Genomic DNA, 15,597 nt, shown 5'->3' with positions numbered 1-15,597 from the left:
CTGTTGTTCCACCTAAATGTCCGATGCAGACATCTGCAAGGCCTCCAAGGAAGTGCCTAAAGTTGGATCCCTGCCGACCTCTAAACCAGTCACAACCAAAAAATCGAACAAAGTAACTGGGGGAACACCCGGCCTTTAACTTGCCTCAGGAGAGACAACCGGCAGATGTGGAACAACAGAAGAATCCAGCCTAGACTTCTTTTTCATGGATACTTGGAGCAGGAAGTTCCTTCCATAGTGTCTTCGGCTAAAAGTTTAAGATGTTAATTATCCAGATACAAAGCCAAAGAAGAAAGCCTACTAAGGAGGGTTTTGGGAACAAAGGCCTAACATATAGAACAGGACATACAGTTGTGGGAAGCATCAAAGCAAAACAAGCACTGCTAGTGACTGTCTGTATGGAGAAGCTGTCTACCATACTGGTATTTACCCTTCTTGGATGACACAAAACCCCATTAGCAACAAAATATAAAAAAGATAAGATAAAATATAATAAACCCCAATGGGACACTTATCTGCATCAGCTTGATGAACCAGTAACGGAACGGGTGTTCAGACAGATGATCAAGAGATGGCTTTTGGAGTGGTAGCAAAGTTCTGAGGATGGTACATCCGGAGTTCACCTTTATGCCCTACACTAAGTGAGGAGCATACACGTGACGTACGGCATACCTTAAGCAACCTAAAGGCTTTGATATAGTGGCTGGACATCAGGCCGCCCATGGCAGGGGATTCTTATTGTAATGAATACTGGAACAGTGAAATGGAAGAACATCCTAAGGTAGAACAATGTACAAATCATGCTAGGCTTTCATATTCTTGCATGAAAACAATGCCCAATTCAATTTTTGTGGCTGGATTGTCAATTTTCAATGCAAGTTTGCAGTATTTAATACTCTGTCACCAAAATATTCCATTTACCCATTTGTTCACATCCTACCATGAAAATGTGATCAGATGCTCTTTGACTATTAGCTTATAAATGTAACAATGACATAGGCTGTTTCTGCAAATTATCCAAGGCTTATTTATCCGTGCCTCCAGAACAAAATCCTGGTTTATTCAAAACTAGAGAAGCTACGTCTAACTCAAACTTTGGAGATACACACGCTGCAAAATAAAGCAGGTGTTACAGGATGACAGATTACAAAACTGATAAAAGCTTTAAATGATGTGATGTTTACTTGCTGCTACATCAGGACTACTCTATACAGAACAATTCCAGTAATACAGACATTAATCCTCAAGTCAATGCACAAGCATTAAAAAAGCTTTGCTTATATTCCTTCTCAAAAATAGAAGTACTAATCTACAGGGTATTCCTTAACTCTTCACCAGTGACTCAATTAATGTACATGAATGGTCTAATTCAGTTATAGTGCCTTACATCTGGCTAAACCATATGGTTTGACTGTAGCTACGCCTTAACACGATACCTCTGAAGAACAGTACTTGTGCACAAATGTGTCACAATAACTCTGAGGCCAGAAGCTAGCAATGAACTTCATTCTGTTGTCTTGGGCTCAAGACTCTCAATTTCTAATTGCAAACTGGGTTTGTAAATAATTTAGCCAGACATTACTCCTAGTTTCCTCCTTAAACCGGATGCTTGTGTCCACTGGGATTAACTAAAATTAGGACCAGGAAAGTAAAACCAGATACCAATACAACTGCTCAAAATGCAACTAAAATAAATGCAGCAGTACATTCATTATATAGCAGCGAATTAAAAGGCAGACTTATGTATTCTCCGTCATAGGGCTCACAGATGGTGACTGCATTTTTTGAGTGCTACATATTCCTATCTCTCTGACACACAGAACAGGTATTTATTGAAGCACACATTATAATACATACTTTCACAAAATGCAATTTGTCCTCAAGAACTCACAAATTATTCTCATTATTAGCATTCTACAATAGGTACAATATTCTTAAAAATTTACAAAGTGCTATATGCATGCTTTTTAAATATGTATACATGTATATACTGCAGTGGTGGTGCTGCAGTAGCACTGTCGCCTCACAGTAAGAAGTTGCCCTGTTCGATTCTCAGCTAGAGCGTCTTCTGTGTGGAAACATGCGTGAATGGGCATACCTTCGCTGAACGTTGTGCATCAGAGCTGGCAACTCGGCACAGAAAAATCTACTGCCAATCATTAGCGGACCGGAGTTCCGCTGTGGCAATCCCTAACTGGGAAAAGCCTAAAGACACAACAACAACAACATATATGTATGTATATATTCATGTACACACATTTACACACCGTTATACATGCACCGATCTCCCCCCAAAAATGGCAATATAATGGTTCAATAAATTAGTAAACGCCAACATTTCTAAGCTATAATTTACAGAGGTAACAATGCCACTAAAGGATACTGAATGTTTCACAGATGTTTGTCTCCAGGTCATACAAGCAACTGCAAACTTCCCGTGGGTCAGACGTGAAGCCAGAAAGCTGCAATACAAAGAAAACTATGAGTAAAAACACCACAGTAAATATGCTTCAAATCATTCAGAGGATAAATACATATTCTCCCAATAAACTCAGCAGTACTACAACAAGGACTACCGCGCTAGGCTTCCAGACACTTAAAAAGCCATTCTGCAAACACTGGTCACCTTTCCTAACAATACAGATAGCGCAATGTAAAATGGACTTGCATGTATTAATAGGATTACTTTATAGCCCATGAATTTATCAGCTGCTGGCAAACAGCAAAAAAATCACAGAAGGAATCCAGATAACGTGAATTCAATATCCATAGAATATGCATTCAGCTGTTATAAGAACAAACTTATTTTTGATTTTGCACGTTACTGCAGTACATTTCAGTCACAAATAATACTACACATGAGAATGTTGCAATGACAATGTCTGCATTAGCTGTATTACTATATTATGGTTCTGACCTCAGTCTCGTCCTTCTGACTTTCCTGCTGGTGGTGCCAAGTCTTACAAATCCAGTAACTTAAGAAACAGTCACAGCCTCAGAGTCTCTTCAAACTTCACAATTGACTGAATCCCGTGTAAAGTGCTGGAGAAAAATACCATACAGCATACAGCTAAACTCTACAAATCTAAAGGTGACAGTGTACGTACCCTATTCAAATGTAGTTTTAGTTTAAAATGCAATGCATTCACCTGCAGACTTCTCTGGACCTCATGCATCATTGTAATACATATAAAATCTTCTGGAGGAAATCATAACTCAAAACTTGTTATAAAACCCTGACTTGCACATGTGGTTTCTGTTCATTTCACCACAGCCATACCAATATAGCTACTAAGCTTATCCAGCCTCAACCTCTCTCCATCTTCATGCCACAGGAATGGAGAAAGTACAGTTGTGTACACTTTCTATAAATGTAGATGTTCGAGTGTATTCACTGTTGCAGTCATCACATTACGGTTATCCCTGCCAGGGTAGCCCTCGGCAGGCCCAAATACCAGAGGATTAGTATTTCTGCGTCAGTTGCTGTCTGTACAGGATTGACGTCAGTTTGTCAATAGTATAAAGTAAGGCAGCCGATGCCATTACATCAGTTATTCTTGCCCTGTCAGAAGTCCCCCAAGTGGGAGCCAGGTTATGGTGGAAGAACCCCACCAGTAGAAAGTAAATACCAAAATCTTCATTTAGAGAGAGAGAGAGAGAGAAAAAAAGAGGATGGAAGGAGGGAAACCATGACTGCAACAGTGAATACACTCAAACATCTACATTTATGGTAAGTGTACACAACTGTACTATGTTCTTCGTGTTTCACTGTTGCAGTCATCACATTTGGGTTGATTCCCAAAGCTGAGAAAAAGGGTGGAGGCAGTCAAGGAGACTAGGGGCTGGCTAGGATGCCCTGCAAGACTGCAGTGGCAAAGCCTGCCCTGGATTTGAAGAAGACAGAAAGGTGGTAATGCTTGGTGAAAATGTGAACAAATGTCCAAGGTGGCAGCCTCCAGGATGTCCCTGGTGGGGACTCCTCTGAGGAAAGCTGCAGAGGTGGAGGCTGCTCTGGTGGAGTGAGTCCTGACCCCCTTAGGGGGAGGCTTTCTGTGATGCTTGTAACAGAAATGGATGCAGTGTGCTATCCATTTGGAAATTGTTTGGAAATGGCTTTGCCCTCTGCACCTGCAGCAAAGCTAATCAGTAATTGATCAGATTTTTTGAATGGTTTAGTCGTGTCTAGATAGAATCTGAGCTGTCTGTGCACATCTAGAGAGTGCAGGATCCTTTCCCCCCTCGTTTTGTGGGTTAGGAAAAAAGATGGGCAAATGAAGGGATTGGTTGAGAGCCACTCTGGACAGCACTTTGGGCATGAAGAGTGGGTTAGTCCTGAGGGATACCCTGTCAGCATGGAAGATGATGAAGGGCTCCACATCCATGAGTGCTTGCAGCTTGGAGACTCTTTGGGCTGAAGTGATGGCCAGAAGAAAAGATGTCTTCCAGGAGACAAATTTTAGCTCTGCTGAAGATGCTGGTTCAAAGGGTGGCAGGGTGAGCTCTTCCAACATAAAGTTAAGGTCCCAAGTTGGGGTGGGTGCTCTTCTGCGTGGCCTCAAGTTGCAAGCCCCTCTTAGGAATTGTCTGATCAGAGGATGTGAGAAAGGGGCTGCTCAGTGTGGAAATGAGCAGAGATAGCAGATGCATGAATTTTAATAGAGGAAAAGGAGAGACCACTGTGTAGCAGGTCAGCTAGGTAAATCCAGGAAGAGAGGCAAGGAGGGCTGTGCCGTATCGGCTCCCTTGGCCTGAATCCAGATGCAGAACCTTTTCCATTTGTCAGCATAAGACTTTCTAGTGCTAGAGCATCTGGCCTCATGTATAACATCTAGAACCTGTTTACTGAGGTTGGCAGATTGATCATTGGTCAGGGAATAAGCCAGGCTGCCAAACTGAGGGTCTGTAATTGGGGATGCATGAATCCTCCTTCCCTCTGGGTCAAGAGGGTTGGGGTCCGAGTGCGATGCCATGGTGGCAGTGGGGACAGGCTGCACAGCAGTGGGTACCAGTGCTGGCAAGGCCAATCCAGAGCAACAAGAACTGTCCTTGTTTTTTCCTTCCTTATTTTGAGCAGTACCCTGGTGTTGACTGGAGGAAAGGCACAGAACAATAGACTGACCCAGGGGAAGGATAGGGCATCCACTTTCCAAGCCATGCAGTGATGTTTCCTGGTGCAGAAGTAACTGAGCTGATGGTTGGTGTGGGAGGCAAAGAGGTCGACCTTCGGGGTGCCCCATTTCTGAGTTATTAGGGTGAAGGTTCTTTTGTCTAGCAGCCACTAGTGTGGGTCCAGAAGATTTCTGCTTAAGTGGTCTGCCAGAGAGTTTAGAGAACCTGGCAGGAATTGTGCTAACAGGTGCAGTTGCATGGCAGAGGCTGTGTGCCAAAGGGTCATGGCCAGCCTGCACAGAGGGTAGGAGCGAGTCCCTCCCTGCTTGTTGATATACCACATTACAGTGGTGTTGTCTGTTTTGATCAAGAGAGTAGGGGCCTGAAATCTGTAAATGCGTGCTGGGCAGCTAGCTTCTCTTTCTGGTTGATGTGCAGACGGATTTGCTGTGGGCTCCATTGGCCCTGTATGCACCTGCCATCCAGGTGAGCACCCAAGGCATAGTCTGATGCGTCTGTGGTGATGGTCTGGGTGGCGTGGGGTGGTGAGAAAGGTAGTCCCTTGTTGTGGGAGCATGCTGTTGCCCACCAAAGAAAATCTTTTCTTAGGCAAGATATCACTGGTATAAGAGTTTCCAGGTCTTGAGAGTGTTGACACCAAAGGCTTTTTAGGTACCACTGAAGTTTCCCCATATACAGTCTGGCATATGGAATGAATAGAATGCAAGATGCCATGAACCCGAGAGCTTGCAGGATTTTCCTTGCAGATAACTGGGGTCTGGTGGCTAGTTGAGAGAAGTAGACTGTTAGGTAAGTTTGCTTTTCTGGTGTAAGGAATGCCATCTGGGTTGCTGTGTCCAGGCTTGCTCCCAGGAATATAATCCTTTGGGTGGGTACTAGTTTGGATTTCTTTTCGTTGATAGTGTACACTAGGGAGGTCAGTAATAGTGTACCCTAGGGAGGTCAGTAGGGACTTTACAAAGGCCAGGTACTTGAGCAGCTTTTCCTGACTGCCTGTCTGAATTAGGCTGAAGGAATTGATTCCTCTGCATCAAAATCCTCATAAGCAGAGAGGGGTTGCATGTCTTCATATTCAGATGCATCAGAGTAATCATACTCTTGTTCAGACAAAACTACCGGGGACAGATCTCTTTTCCTTTTGGAAGGGGTAGCTTGGCTTCCCCTGACCAGAATGATAAGGTCTTCCACCACTTTAACTATCATTTTGTGAAATAACTCTCCTTCAACTATTTAAATTTATTGTCCATCCCACTGTATTGCACAGTACCAGAATACAAAAAGTACCCTCTCCTTCGATCTATTTCGCTCTTTTAAAAATAGTGGCTCTCCAGTTACACAGCTAAAATTTAAGTTACCCACTTTCATATCTAACTGTTTAGTGCACACTGCAGTGTTTAGGGTAAACATTTTTTTCATCTTACCTTTAAACATCTACTGCAAGACCACCAGTTATTATTGGAAAGTCCACATTCTGCCTCTCAGTAGTCATCTTGGAATTAGTGCCTCTGTTTTCTCCTGGTGAGAGAAGGAGTGCAGGGACATTACATCCTGGAGACTGCTGATCACCAAAAAACCTGATAACTGCTTTACAGGCGACAGCTTGGAATCTGTGCTTATATTTTGGTTTGGTGAAAGAAGGAGCAGAGTGCACTGATTCCTGTCTGTCTTTGGTTAGAGAGTGAGTGCCTGTGCTTAACATATCTGATTGGTCTGGTTGCTATTCAAGGCTTCTACCAGGAAAAGGCTACAAGCCTATGGACCCTTGCATCATCTGGGACAAGACAGTGGATCACTAAACAGGCTGTGGCCTGCTTCTCATCTTGGGATTGGTGCTAACATTTTGCTTCTGGTGAGAGAAGAAGAAAAGGAGCAGGGTGTCCCAACAGAATGAAGCTGTGGTGAGGCCAGCATTAGTAGCAGCCAGGCAAGTAGCTATTAATGTGACTACCCGCTTTTCATCATTTTTGACAAGCAAATACTTTGCTTTCAGTAAGTACTGCTTGATTTGTTTCCAGTTTCAGACTATCCACCTAAATACTTCATCCTTAAAGTTTCAGGGTCTACATATTAGTTTCCCCTCAAGTGTTTGGCAGTGGTCTGTATAGATTCAGACACCTTGACTGATATTTTTCCTATAAAACCACAACTGAAATTTCTCCAATACCTAGTTGCACACAGGACAACTAGATTGCTGTGACAAGCACTGTTCCCAATAGTTGCAAACCTGATACTCCTGACTGTGATTGCTCATCACTCCAACTATCTAATCAATAAAAAAGTGTCTGTTGCCATGGATATGAACTTTCCTACTCTCTCCATTACCGGCTTGGTGGATAGGGGCATCCTGAGGCAATGTAGAAATTGCCTCATATTTACTGACAGCCAGTTAATTCTCAAACAAACCAATACGGCATGTGAGAAACTTATTTACACAAAGTCAATGGAGGCAAAGCTCTTGCATAAAAGTACTCCTAATGTCAATAAGGTTGTCATTAGTACATGCACTGCACCCATCACGCACAATTCAAAGCAGACGTATCTTGACCCACATATGCTGAGGCACTTAACTGTAATGTTCATAAACAACAAAGACCTCCTAGATGAAGTACACACAACAAAAACCCTCAGCAGCCTCAAATACATTCCTTCAAAACAACACCCACATCAACACATACAGCTACATCTCATGCAGCCTCTACCTCTAAGCCCACACACTCCAACATTCTAGTCTTTGGAGACTCCATCTTGAGGCACACTGATGTCCCTCTCACCAGGATGAGTAAGGAGAAAGTCACAGTCAGTTGCTTATCAGGGGCTAGGATCCGGCACATTACGCATGCACTTAGGTCATTAGACCACAATTACCAATATGACTCAGTCATAGTCCATGTGGGAGTAAATAACCTAAAAAGTACCTCCCTAGACTATATGAAGCAAGACATCCTGGAGCTCTTGGAATGTGTGTCTCAGGCTGGTATGAGCCTACCATTGAGTAGCATTTTACCTTCTCAAGGATGATGCCACAATATGAACAGAAGATGATAAACTTTAATAACTGGCTTAGTTTCTAGTGTCATTCTAAGGGGGTGCAATATTTGTCAGGATGGAAGGAGATGGTCAACAGACCACACTGCTTTGCCAGGGATGGTCTGCACCTCTCCCCTCTAGGCTTTCAATATTAGCTAAAACATGGTCTTCCCCATTAGTGCCTTTTCTAGGTAATGCCAAACTGAAACTACTTATGACACAGAAAATCAAAACCAAGAAAATCTAAGGGTACTACTGCTCAACACTACAAGTCTAAACAAAAAAAACCTACACTCCCTAGAAGCTCTCTTTACCCTAGAGAATGCTGACATCTGTGCAGTCACAGAGACATGGGTTAAAGCTGCAGAAAGGACACCAAAAGTGCTAGGTTATAATGCCTTCCACACATTTAGGCCAGCTACTTTACAGACAGGGGACTAAAGGTGGAGGCGTCTCTATTTATACCAAAGAAAAATATACTTCAAGGCTGGTCAAACAGGACAATGCACATGAGCTGGTCCATGTTCAAATCACCATAGGCAAAATCCAAAACCACTTCCTTGCAAGCTATAGGTCCCCCTCTATGACTCAGGAAACCCATACCATGTATTTAAACTTATTAGAAACAGTAACTATCCAACCCAATACCATATTCAAGGGTGACTTTAATTATCCCTCTGTTAAATGGAATCCTATACGACACCAAACGCACATGCACAGACATTCCTGGATTTGATAAATACAAACTCCCCTGGACCAGATAGTCAATACACCAACCAGGGGTGCAACCAAACTGGATCTAGTCTACACTAACATGGGAGAGTGCTGTACATCCCCTACTGTAATGCCTTCCCTGGTAAGGTCAGACCACAAAATGGTCTACTTTGAAGTTAAAATAAAACCTGGACACCCAGCTAAACTTGGAATATTCAGGAACTATTCTAAGGCTAACCTCCTGCTATTAAGTGAGAACCTGGCAAAATTTCAAGCCCTCAAACTCAGAGAACACTGCTGCCTATGCAGAACTGTTCACAGAAACCCTGTACAAACATGTTAATAGGTGCTCAGAGGCAGCTGTACCCACCAGGAATAAATACAGAACTAACTCAAAAAACAAGCCACCTCGGTGGGAATCACAAAATCAATAGGCTGTATAACAGGAGGAAGAAAATCATGGCAAAAATTAGGAGGAGCAGCACCCAACAAGATAAAAGCACTCTCATCAAACTAAAACAACTCAAGAGGACAAATAAAATCTACCAAAGCCAAACTTGAGGTAAGTTTGACCTCCCAGGCCAAGGCCAACCACAAAGCATACTTTAGCTATGTCTGCAACCTCAAAGGCAATGCACAATTTTGTGCAGAGTTCATTGCAAATGGAGCCACCTATACTGAGCCAGAAGACATAGCAAACCTCCTGGCTGATAAATTCAGCTCCAACTTTACCCCTCTCTCCTCCTCAACCTTCCCAGAGGAAATATCGTCAAATATAACTCCCCCCTACTATCACTAGGGAACAGGTCCTTACTGCTCTCTCTAAGACCAAGAACACTGCATCAATGGGCCCAAACAATATCTCAGGATGCCTTCTAAATAGCATGAAACATGACCTATCGGGGCCTCTGGAATTACTGTTTAACTGCAGCCTCCAAACAGGTTAGTGCCTCATGAATGTAAAAAGGCAACACTCATCCCTCTGCACAAAGGTGGGCCATCTACAGACCCTAACTACAGACCCATAAGTTTCACTAGTCTTATACGTGAAGCCATGGAAAAAATTATCATGGAGATAATCAATACAAATACAGTAAATCCCCAGACACTGGACCCTACCCAGTTTGGTTTTGTCAAGGGCAGATCATGCCTACGCAACCTGGTGGACTTCTTTGAGAAGGTCACCAAAGCAATAGATGGGGGCAAAACTGTTCACACTGCCTACCTTGACCTGGCCAAGGCATCTGACACAATACCGGACTTGAGCATTGTTGACAAACTCAAGAGGTTAGGTACAAAACCCATATGACACCCAGTGTACAGCCAACTGGCTCACAGACAGGACCCAGGAAGTTAGAATTGGGGAATCCACCTCTACAAGGAGGCCAGTCACAAGTGGAGTCTCTTAAGGATCAGTCCTTGAACCACTCCTTTTTGGCATTTACTTCTAAGAAGTCGAGACCAATGTCAGTGGTCTCCGGATGACTAAATTTGCAGATGATTGCAAATTAGGAGCTGTCACTGAATCTCACACTGACAATTATTCTCCAGGAGGGGCGGACACAGACAAAAAACTCGAGTCAGAGCCATGGGCAAAAACTAAATGCCAAGACAGACATAACAGTATCCTTTGGGAAGTCATCCATCCCTGGTAGGTATCATATTGACAACACACCCCTTAGAGTTGACCCAGTAGTCAAGAACTTAGGAACACACAGAGATAGTAATCTAACCTTTGACCATCATGTGTCTACAGTGGCAAGGAAATCATTCTATATTGCATAACTTATAAACAAAGGTATGGCATGTAAGTCCAAGGAAGTCATTGTTTCACTGTATTCATCAGACCTATCATGGAATACAATGCCCCCTTATGTACCTAACCAGGCATATCCAACTACTGGAACATCCACTAAGAAAATACAGGCAGTAAGTAAAATGTCCTATGCAGACCGCCTGAAGGCCCTATCACTGTATTCTACCTCCTACAGGCTTCTGAGGGGAGATCTGTGCCTGGCATACGTGGCACTATCAGACCCCACTGTGATGGACCTCCTGCATATCCACAAAACAAACAGCACCGGAATTACCCGTTCTAAAGAATTAAACCTTGCCTGTGATATAAACAGGTCCTGCTGGAGAGATAGGTATGTATTGTAGAGACTACTGCGTCTATGGAACAGGCTCCCCATCCATGTGAAGCAGAGTTTCTCCCTAACCCAATTCAAGTGCAACTTGGATAACTGGGTGCAAAACCAGAAATTCATCCCTGGTTTGGCACCCATGTTTCTAATGGACACAGGAAACCTGTACATGGTTAATCTCCCAAACCACTGCTTAGACTTATCAAGGGTATCAAAACTTGTCAGAGATTTGGGATGCATAGCTAGACTTAAATAGGCCCTTGTGGTCGTTAGCCTAGTAAACACCCAAGAACTAAAACGCACTAAGTGGACCATGGCCTAAAACTAAACGTCAAAAAAATCAGCACTAGTTCCTTAGGCAAAAATGGGACCCATACACCTACCAAAAAGGTGCCCTTTTGAAACCTGATTATTAGGACCTTGGCACTTTTGTTGAATTTAAGAACACTATCCTTAGATCATCATGTACCAATTGTGATAGGAAATACTTTTATCTTGCCAGGTTAATCACCAGGGGCAATTCTTCCAGATCTAAGGGAGTTATCATACCTCGCTGTTCTTCTTATCAGGCCCATAACAGAGTATAACAGCCACTATGGTATGTACCCACCTAAGCATATTAGGGAGCTTAAGAGACTGGAGCATTTCCTCATTAAGATAAGCAAGCATATAACTTTCCTAAGCTACCCAGCCAACCTTAAAGCACTCTCTTTCTGCTTCATACAAGACTGTTGAGAGATGACCTCCTCTTAGTGTTGAAGGATCCAGTCTTATACACCTATCTGCACATTCATAAACACTAATAAACACCACCTAAAGGGATCTTAAATGCTACCAAAACATAAATGGGACCTGCTTGTTGAGATAGATGCATATCCCAGAGAATCACCTTTTAATAGAACAGACTTGTTTGACCATCTTTAAGTGTAATCCAGGCAGATAGATGGAAAATCTTAAATACAACTAGGTGTGGCACCTCAAGCCCTTATTAAAAGGAGTATAAACTTGGTATAAAATTAAGGTACGATGGAAACCATAAAATGCCAGTAACCACAAGTAAAAAAAGTCTAGGCACACTGAGAACAGCTGCAAATTAATTTATTGTAATACAACTTACTACACAAGCGCTTTCACCCTGCCAAAATGCAAGGCTTTTTCAAGTGAATAAAACTGACTAAAAATCATCTATTTAAATACCCTTGGCCCCCTAAAAGGCACCAAATATTTTTTAAAGGTACATACCCTCCCCTTGACTGAAACATCAAAAGAGGCAATTTAATGCATTTCATTAAATGTAATACAAATTTTATAAATCACATAGTTTAAAATGCAGCATAACAATTTAAGGTAAAATGCAATGCTTGTGAACCAGAACAACAAAAAAAATGAAAAAAATAAACATAATAATAGTCATACACCTATCCTACTGCATTAGTCTATTATTATAAAACTACAATTTCTTTGCTTTTTTAACCAAATATGGTTTAATAGATATGTGATCATTTAGACCCAGGGGATTGGTTGCATTCAGTTTTATCTGCCAGTATGTTTCCCTACAACTTAACCAATTTTCCAATCTCCTCCCTGGGGTCCATTAAAACGTGTTCTAGAATTCCAAACAGAAACACAGTGTGGCCAGTTCCCACATGAAGGTGTCTATAAAGTGCATTATTCAAGTTTTTCTTACTAATATTACAGGTATGTTCATATATACGTTTGCTTAGTGTCCTCTCACATTTTCCAACATAGAACCTAGGGCAATCTTAACATAGAGCTAAACAGACTATACCTCTAGTCATACAGTTGCCCTTCCTAAATTGTAGGACACTGTTCATACTATTATTCAACACTACTTTTCCTTATCTATAACATATCTACAATATCCACATCTTCCACACCTTTTAGTCCCAAACCCTCCATGGTTCCTAACATAATTTTTATTTTTCTCAAAGAGTTTTTTTAAATTAGTCCCTGTTTTAAAGACATTGAGGGGTCTCACCCAGTTTATGTGCAATGTCTTGATTAAATTTTAACATTTTCCAATTTTTCTCAATTAAACTCTTAATTTCTTTTGAATAGTTAGTTACTGTATTGGATCACTAGTGCCCTCCCAAAATGTTGTTCAGTGTTCCTGGTGGCCCTCGGGGTTGTACTGAGTATCTCTTAACAAGGACGTGTATTTAGCACCCCATCCCTTTACAACTTCCATGGCCACTTTTTCTATTAAGTTGTTCTGATAGCCCCTAGCCCTAAAAAACCCGGATATAAATTCTATTTCACAGAGAAAGTCATTCTTCTCTGAGGTCATTCTGGCGGCCCTAACCATCTGACCTTTTACTATACTCCCTTTTCTGTTTCCAGGGGTGTGCACTAGTGTATGGGAGGTATGAGCTACTAAATGTGTCTTTTCGGTGTATCCTAGATTTCAACCGTCCTTCATATTTTTACAACCTCACATCTAAGCAGTTGATCCTGGTGGGGTCAAATTTAAAAGTAAGCTTCAGAAAGGTGGTAGTGGAGTTCAAGTAATCAATAAAGGAGTTTAAAGTTATGCTTTTAGTCACTCACCTACCCACATAACCTCACACACAAACACTTCCCCTACTAACTCTTTCCCTTACTCTCATATCTTCCCATTGATTCAAGCCCCCATATCACTACCTAACTTCTGTTTGCATCCTCCCTCTGCCCTCTCTCTCCCACAAAGTCTCCCTTTGGCCTCATCCTCCCACATAGAATCCCCCCTCTGACCTCTCCCTACCTTAGACTCTTTCACTCACTCCAGAGCCCTGCTCCCAACCCAATGACTGCCAGTTCCACTGTTTAAAATTGTATAAAACCCAATCCATAACTAGACTTTTTGGTCATTACAGCTGGTATTCTCTCCCTGAGCTAAAGTATCTGACCTCCTCAGTGATTGTGTCTTTCTTTATCCTTGTCTGCTGAACTTACAGGAAGGTGCTGACCCACTCGGGCTCACTTCGCTTCCCTACCCTACCCCCATTCCCACCCACCACAACTACATTTATAGCTACAGACCACTCCCCACATTCACAACCCACTCCCAATCAACCAATCAGATCATAGCAATTATTCCCCTCATTTGCATACTCCCACACACCCTACTTACCACCTGACTAGTGTAGCTACCACACCCTCACGTAGCAAACTACACCTATAACTCACCATAATGTCCAGTGTAAGTCACACCCAGCTACTAAAAGTGTTCTGTTCCTCAGTAGCTATCCTCTCTCTCCTCCTACTGTCACTTCTTTCCTCCTACCACACACAATTCAATATCACTCCCCCACCTCCTTGGCAAACTGAATCCACAACCAATACTAGGAAGGAAGGACATAACCCCATATCACCCTGCTTCCTCACCTCCCCCCAGTCTTCTTCCTCCCTATATAATACTCTTAAATATAAAACAAATCCTCCACCATCCCTGAAACTAAGTTACTACATAAACTAAACAAACTCTATTTATACCTATTCCAAAAACTAACTTGCTGTGGGGACATCCACCCCAATCCAGGACCAAGCAAACCTATCCTCAGTACCCCAGAACAACCACATTCTTTATATCTATGACGTTTCTCGTCTCTCCTCCTTTTATACATTAACGTTAGAAGTATTCTTAATAAAACTCAGGACCTTCATGCCCTACTAGCAGTATACAAACCATAAGTCATAGTGCTAACAGAAACCTGGCTCAGACCTGAACACCATGACAATAAAGTAACTGCCCCTGGGTACATTATACGCAGGGACAGACAAAGAAGAAAAAAAGGAGGCAGTGTGGCAATACTATTCCAAGACCACCTCATCATTGAACAATTTGAATGCAATGCCCAAGCAGTAAAAGACATGCAACGAATTCTGGCCAAACTAAAGATTAACTCTAACAAACAAATAATTATTGCAGTTGGCTATATCCCACCAGGTAATAATCTTCCCATACTGGAAACCCTTCCAAATTGGATGTCTTCCTCCCTTCCACAAGAAACAATACTATTGGGCTGACTGTTCCAGCCAAAATCCCACCACCCATATTAACCTCCATGGGTTTAACCAAATTATAGCCCCCAAGGATCAACAAAGCCTCCAAACGCCAGTCCATCTTAGACTGGATTCTGCTATCAGATCCCACACTGGATCAACAATCAGGCTGTTTTCCTGAAGCTCTGAGCGACCATCAGGCAACCTACTTAATTAGGAATCGATCACACCATAATAAAAAAAAACATTCTCAGAGTAGTATGTAATAAAAAGCTCTTAAATACTAACTAATGAACTAATCAACTCACTAAAATATACTGCAATTGGACTCCCTTAAAACAACTGCCTCTAGATGAAGCCGTGCAGTACTTTAATTCAACCTTCCTTGCAGTCCTAAACTATGATGCACCCCCCAGAACCAGAGTCAAAGCCAACCATGCCCCTTGGATAACAAAAGAGACTAAAACCATTATGAAAGAAAGGGATAATGCCTGGGCACAATTCCACAAACAAAAAATCCCCACATTAAGAAAAACTTATCTTGAACTCTGCAACAAAGTGAAAAAACTAATAAAATGTG

At 42.2% G+C, this 15,597-nt stretch overlaps 1 protein-coding gene across 2 annotated transcripts in view; it reads right to left on the bottom strand.

Moving 5' to 3' along the window:
* The window catches only part of BABAM1 (BRISC and BRCA1 A complex member 1), a 283,383-nt gene that overhangs the window by 189,711 nt on the left and 78,075 nt on the right, over positions 1-15,597 (bottom strand). For both annotated transcript variants that reach the window (XM_044090638.1, XM_044090637.1), the window contains exon 5: positions 2,384-2,462. In XM_044090638.1, the coding sequence (XP_043946573.1) occupies positions 2,384-2,462 (79 nt within the window). The remainder of the gene's footprint in view (positions 1-2,383; positions 2,463-15,597) is intronic.

This window comes from Protopterus annectens, chromosome 13.part0 (genome assembly GCF_019279795.1).
Source record: "Protopterus annectens isolate FY-2018-M chromosome 13.part0, PAN1.0, whole genome shotgun sequence".
In the NCBI taxonomy this organism is placed as follows: domain Eukaryota; kingdom Metazoa; phylum Chordata; order Ceratodontiformes; family Protopteridae; genus Protopterus; species Protopterus annectens.
The sequence above is the reverse complement of the archived record's forward strand: the minus strand, read 5'-3'. Positions and strand labels throughout refer to the sequence as shown.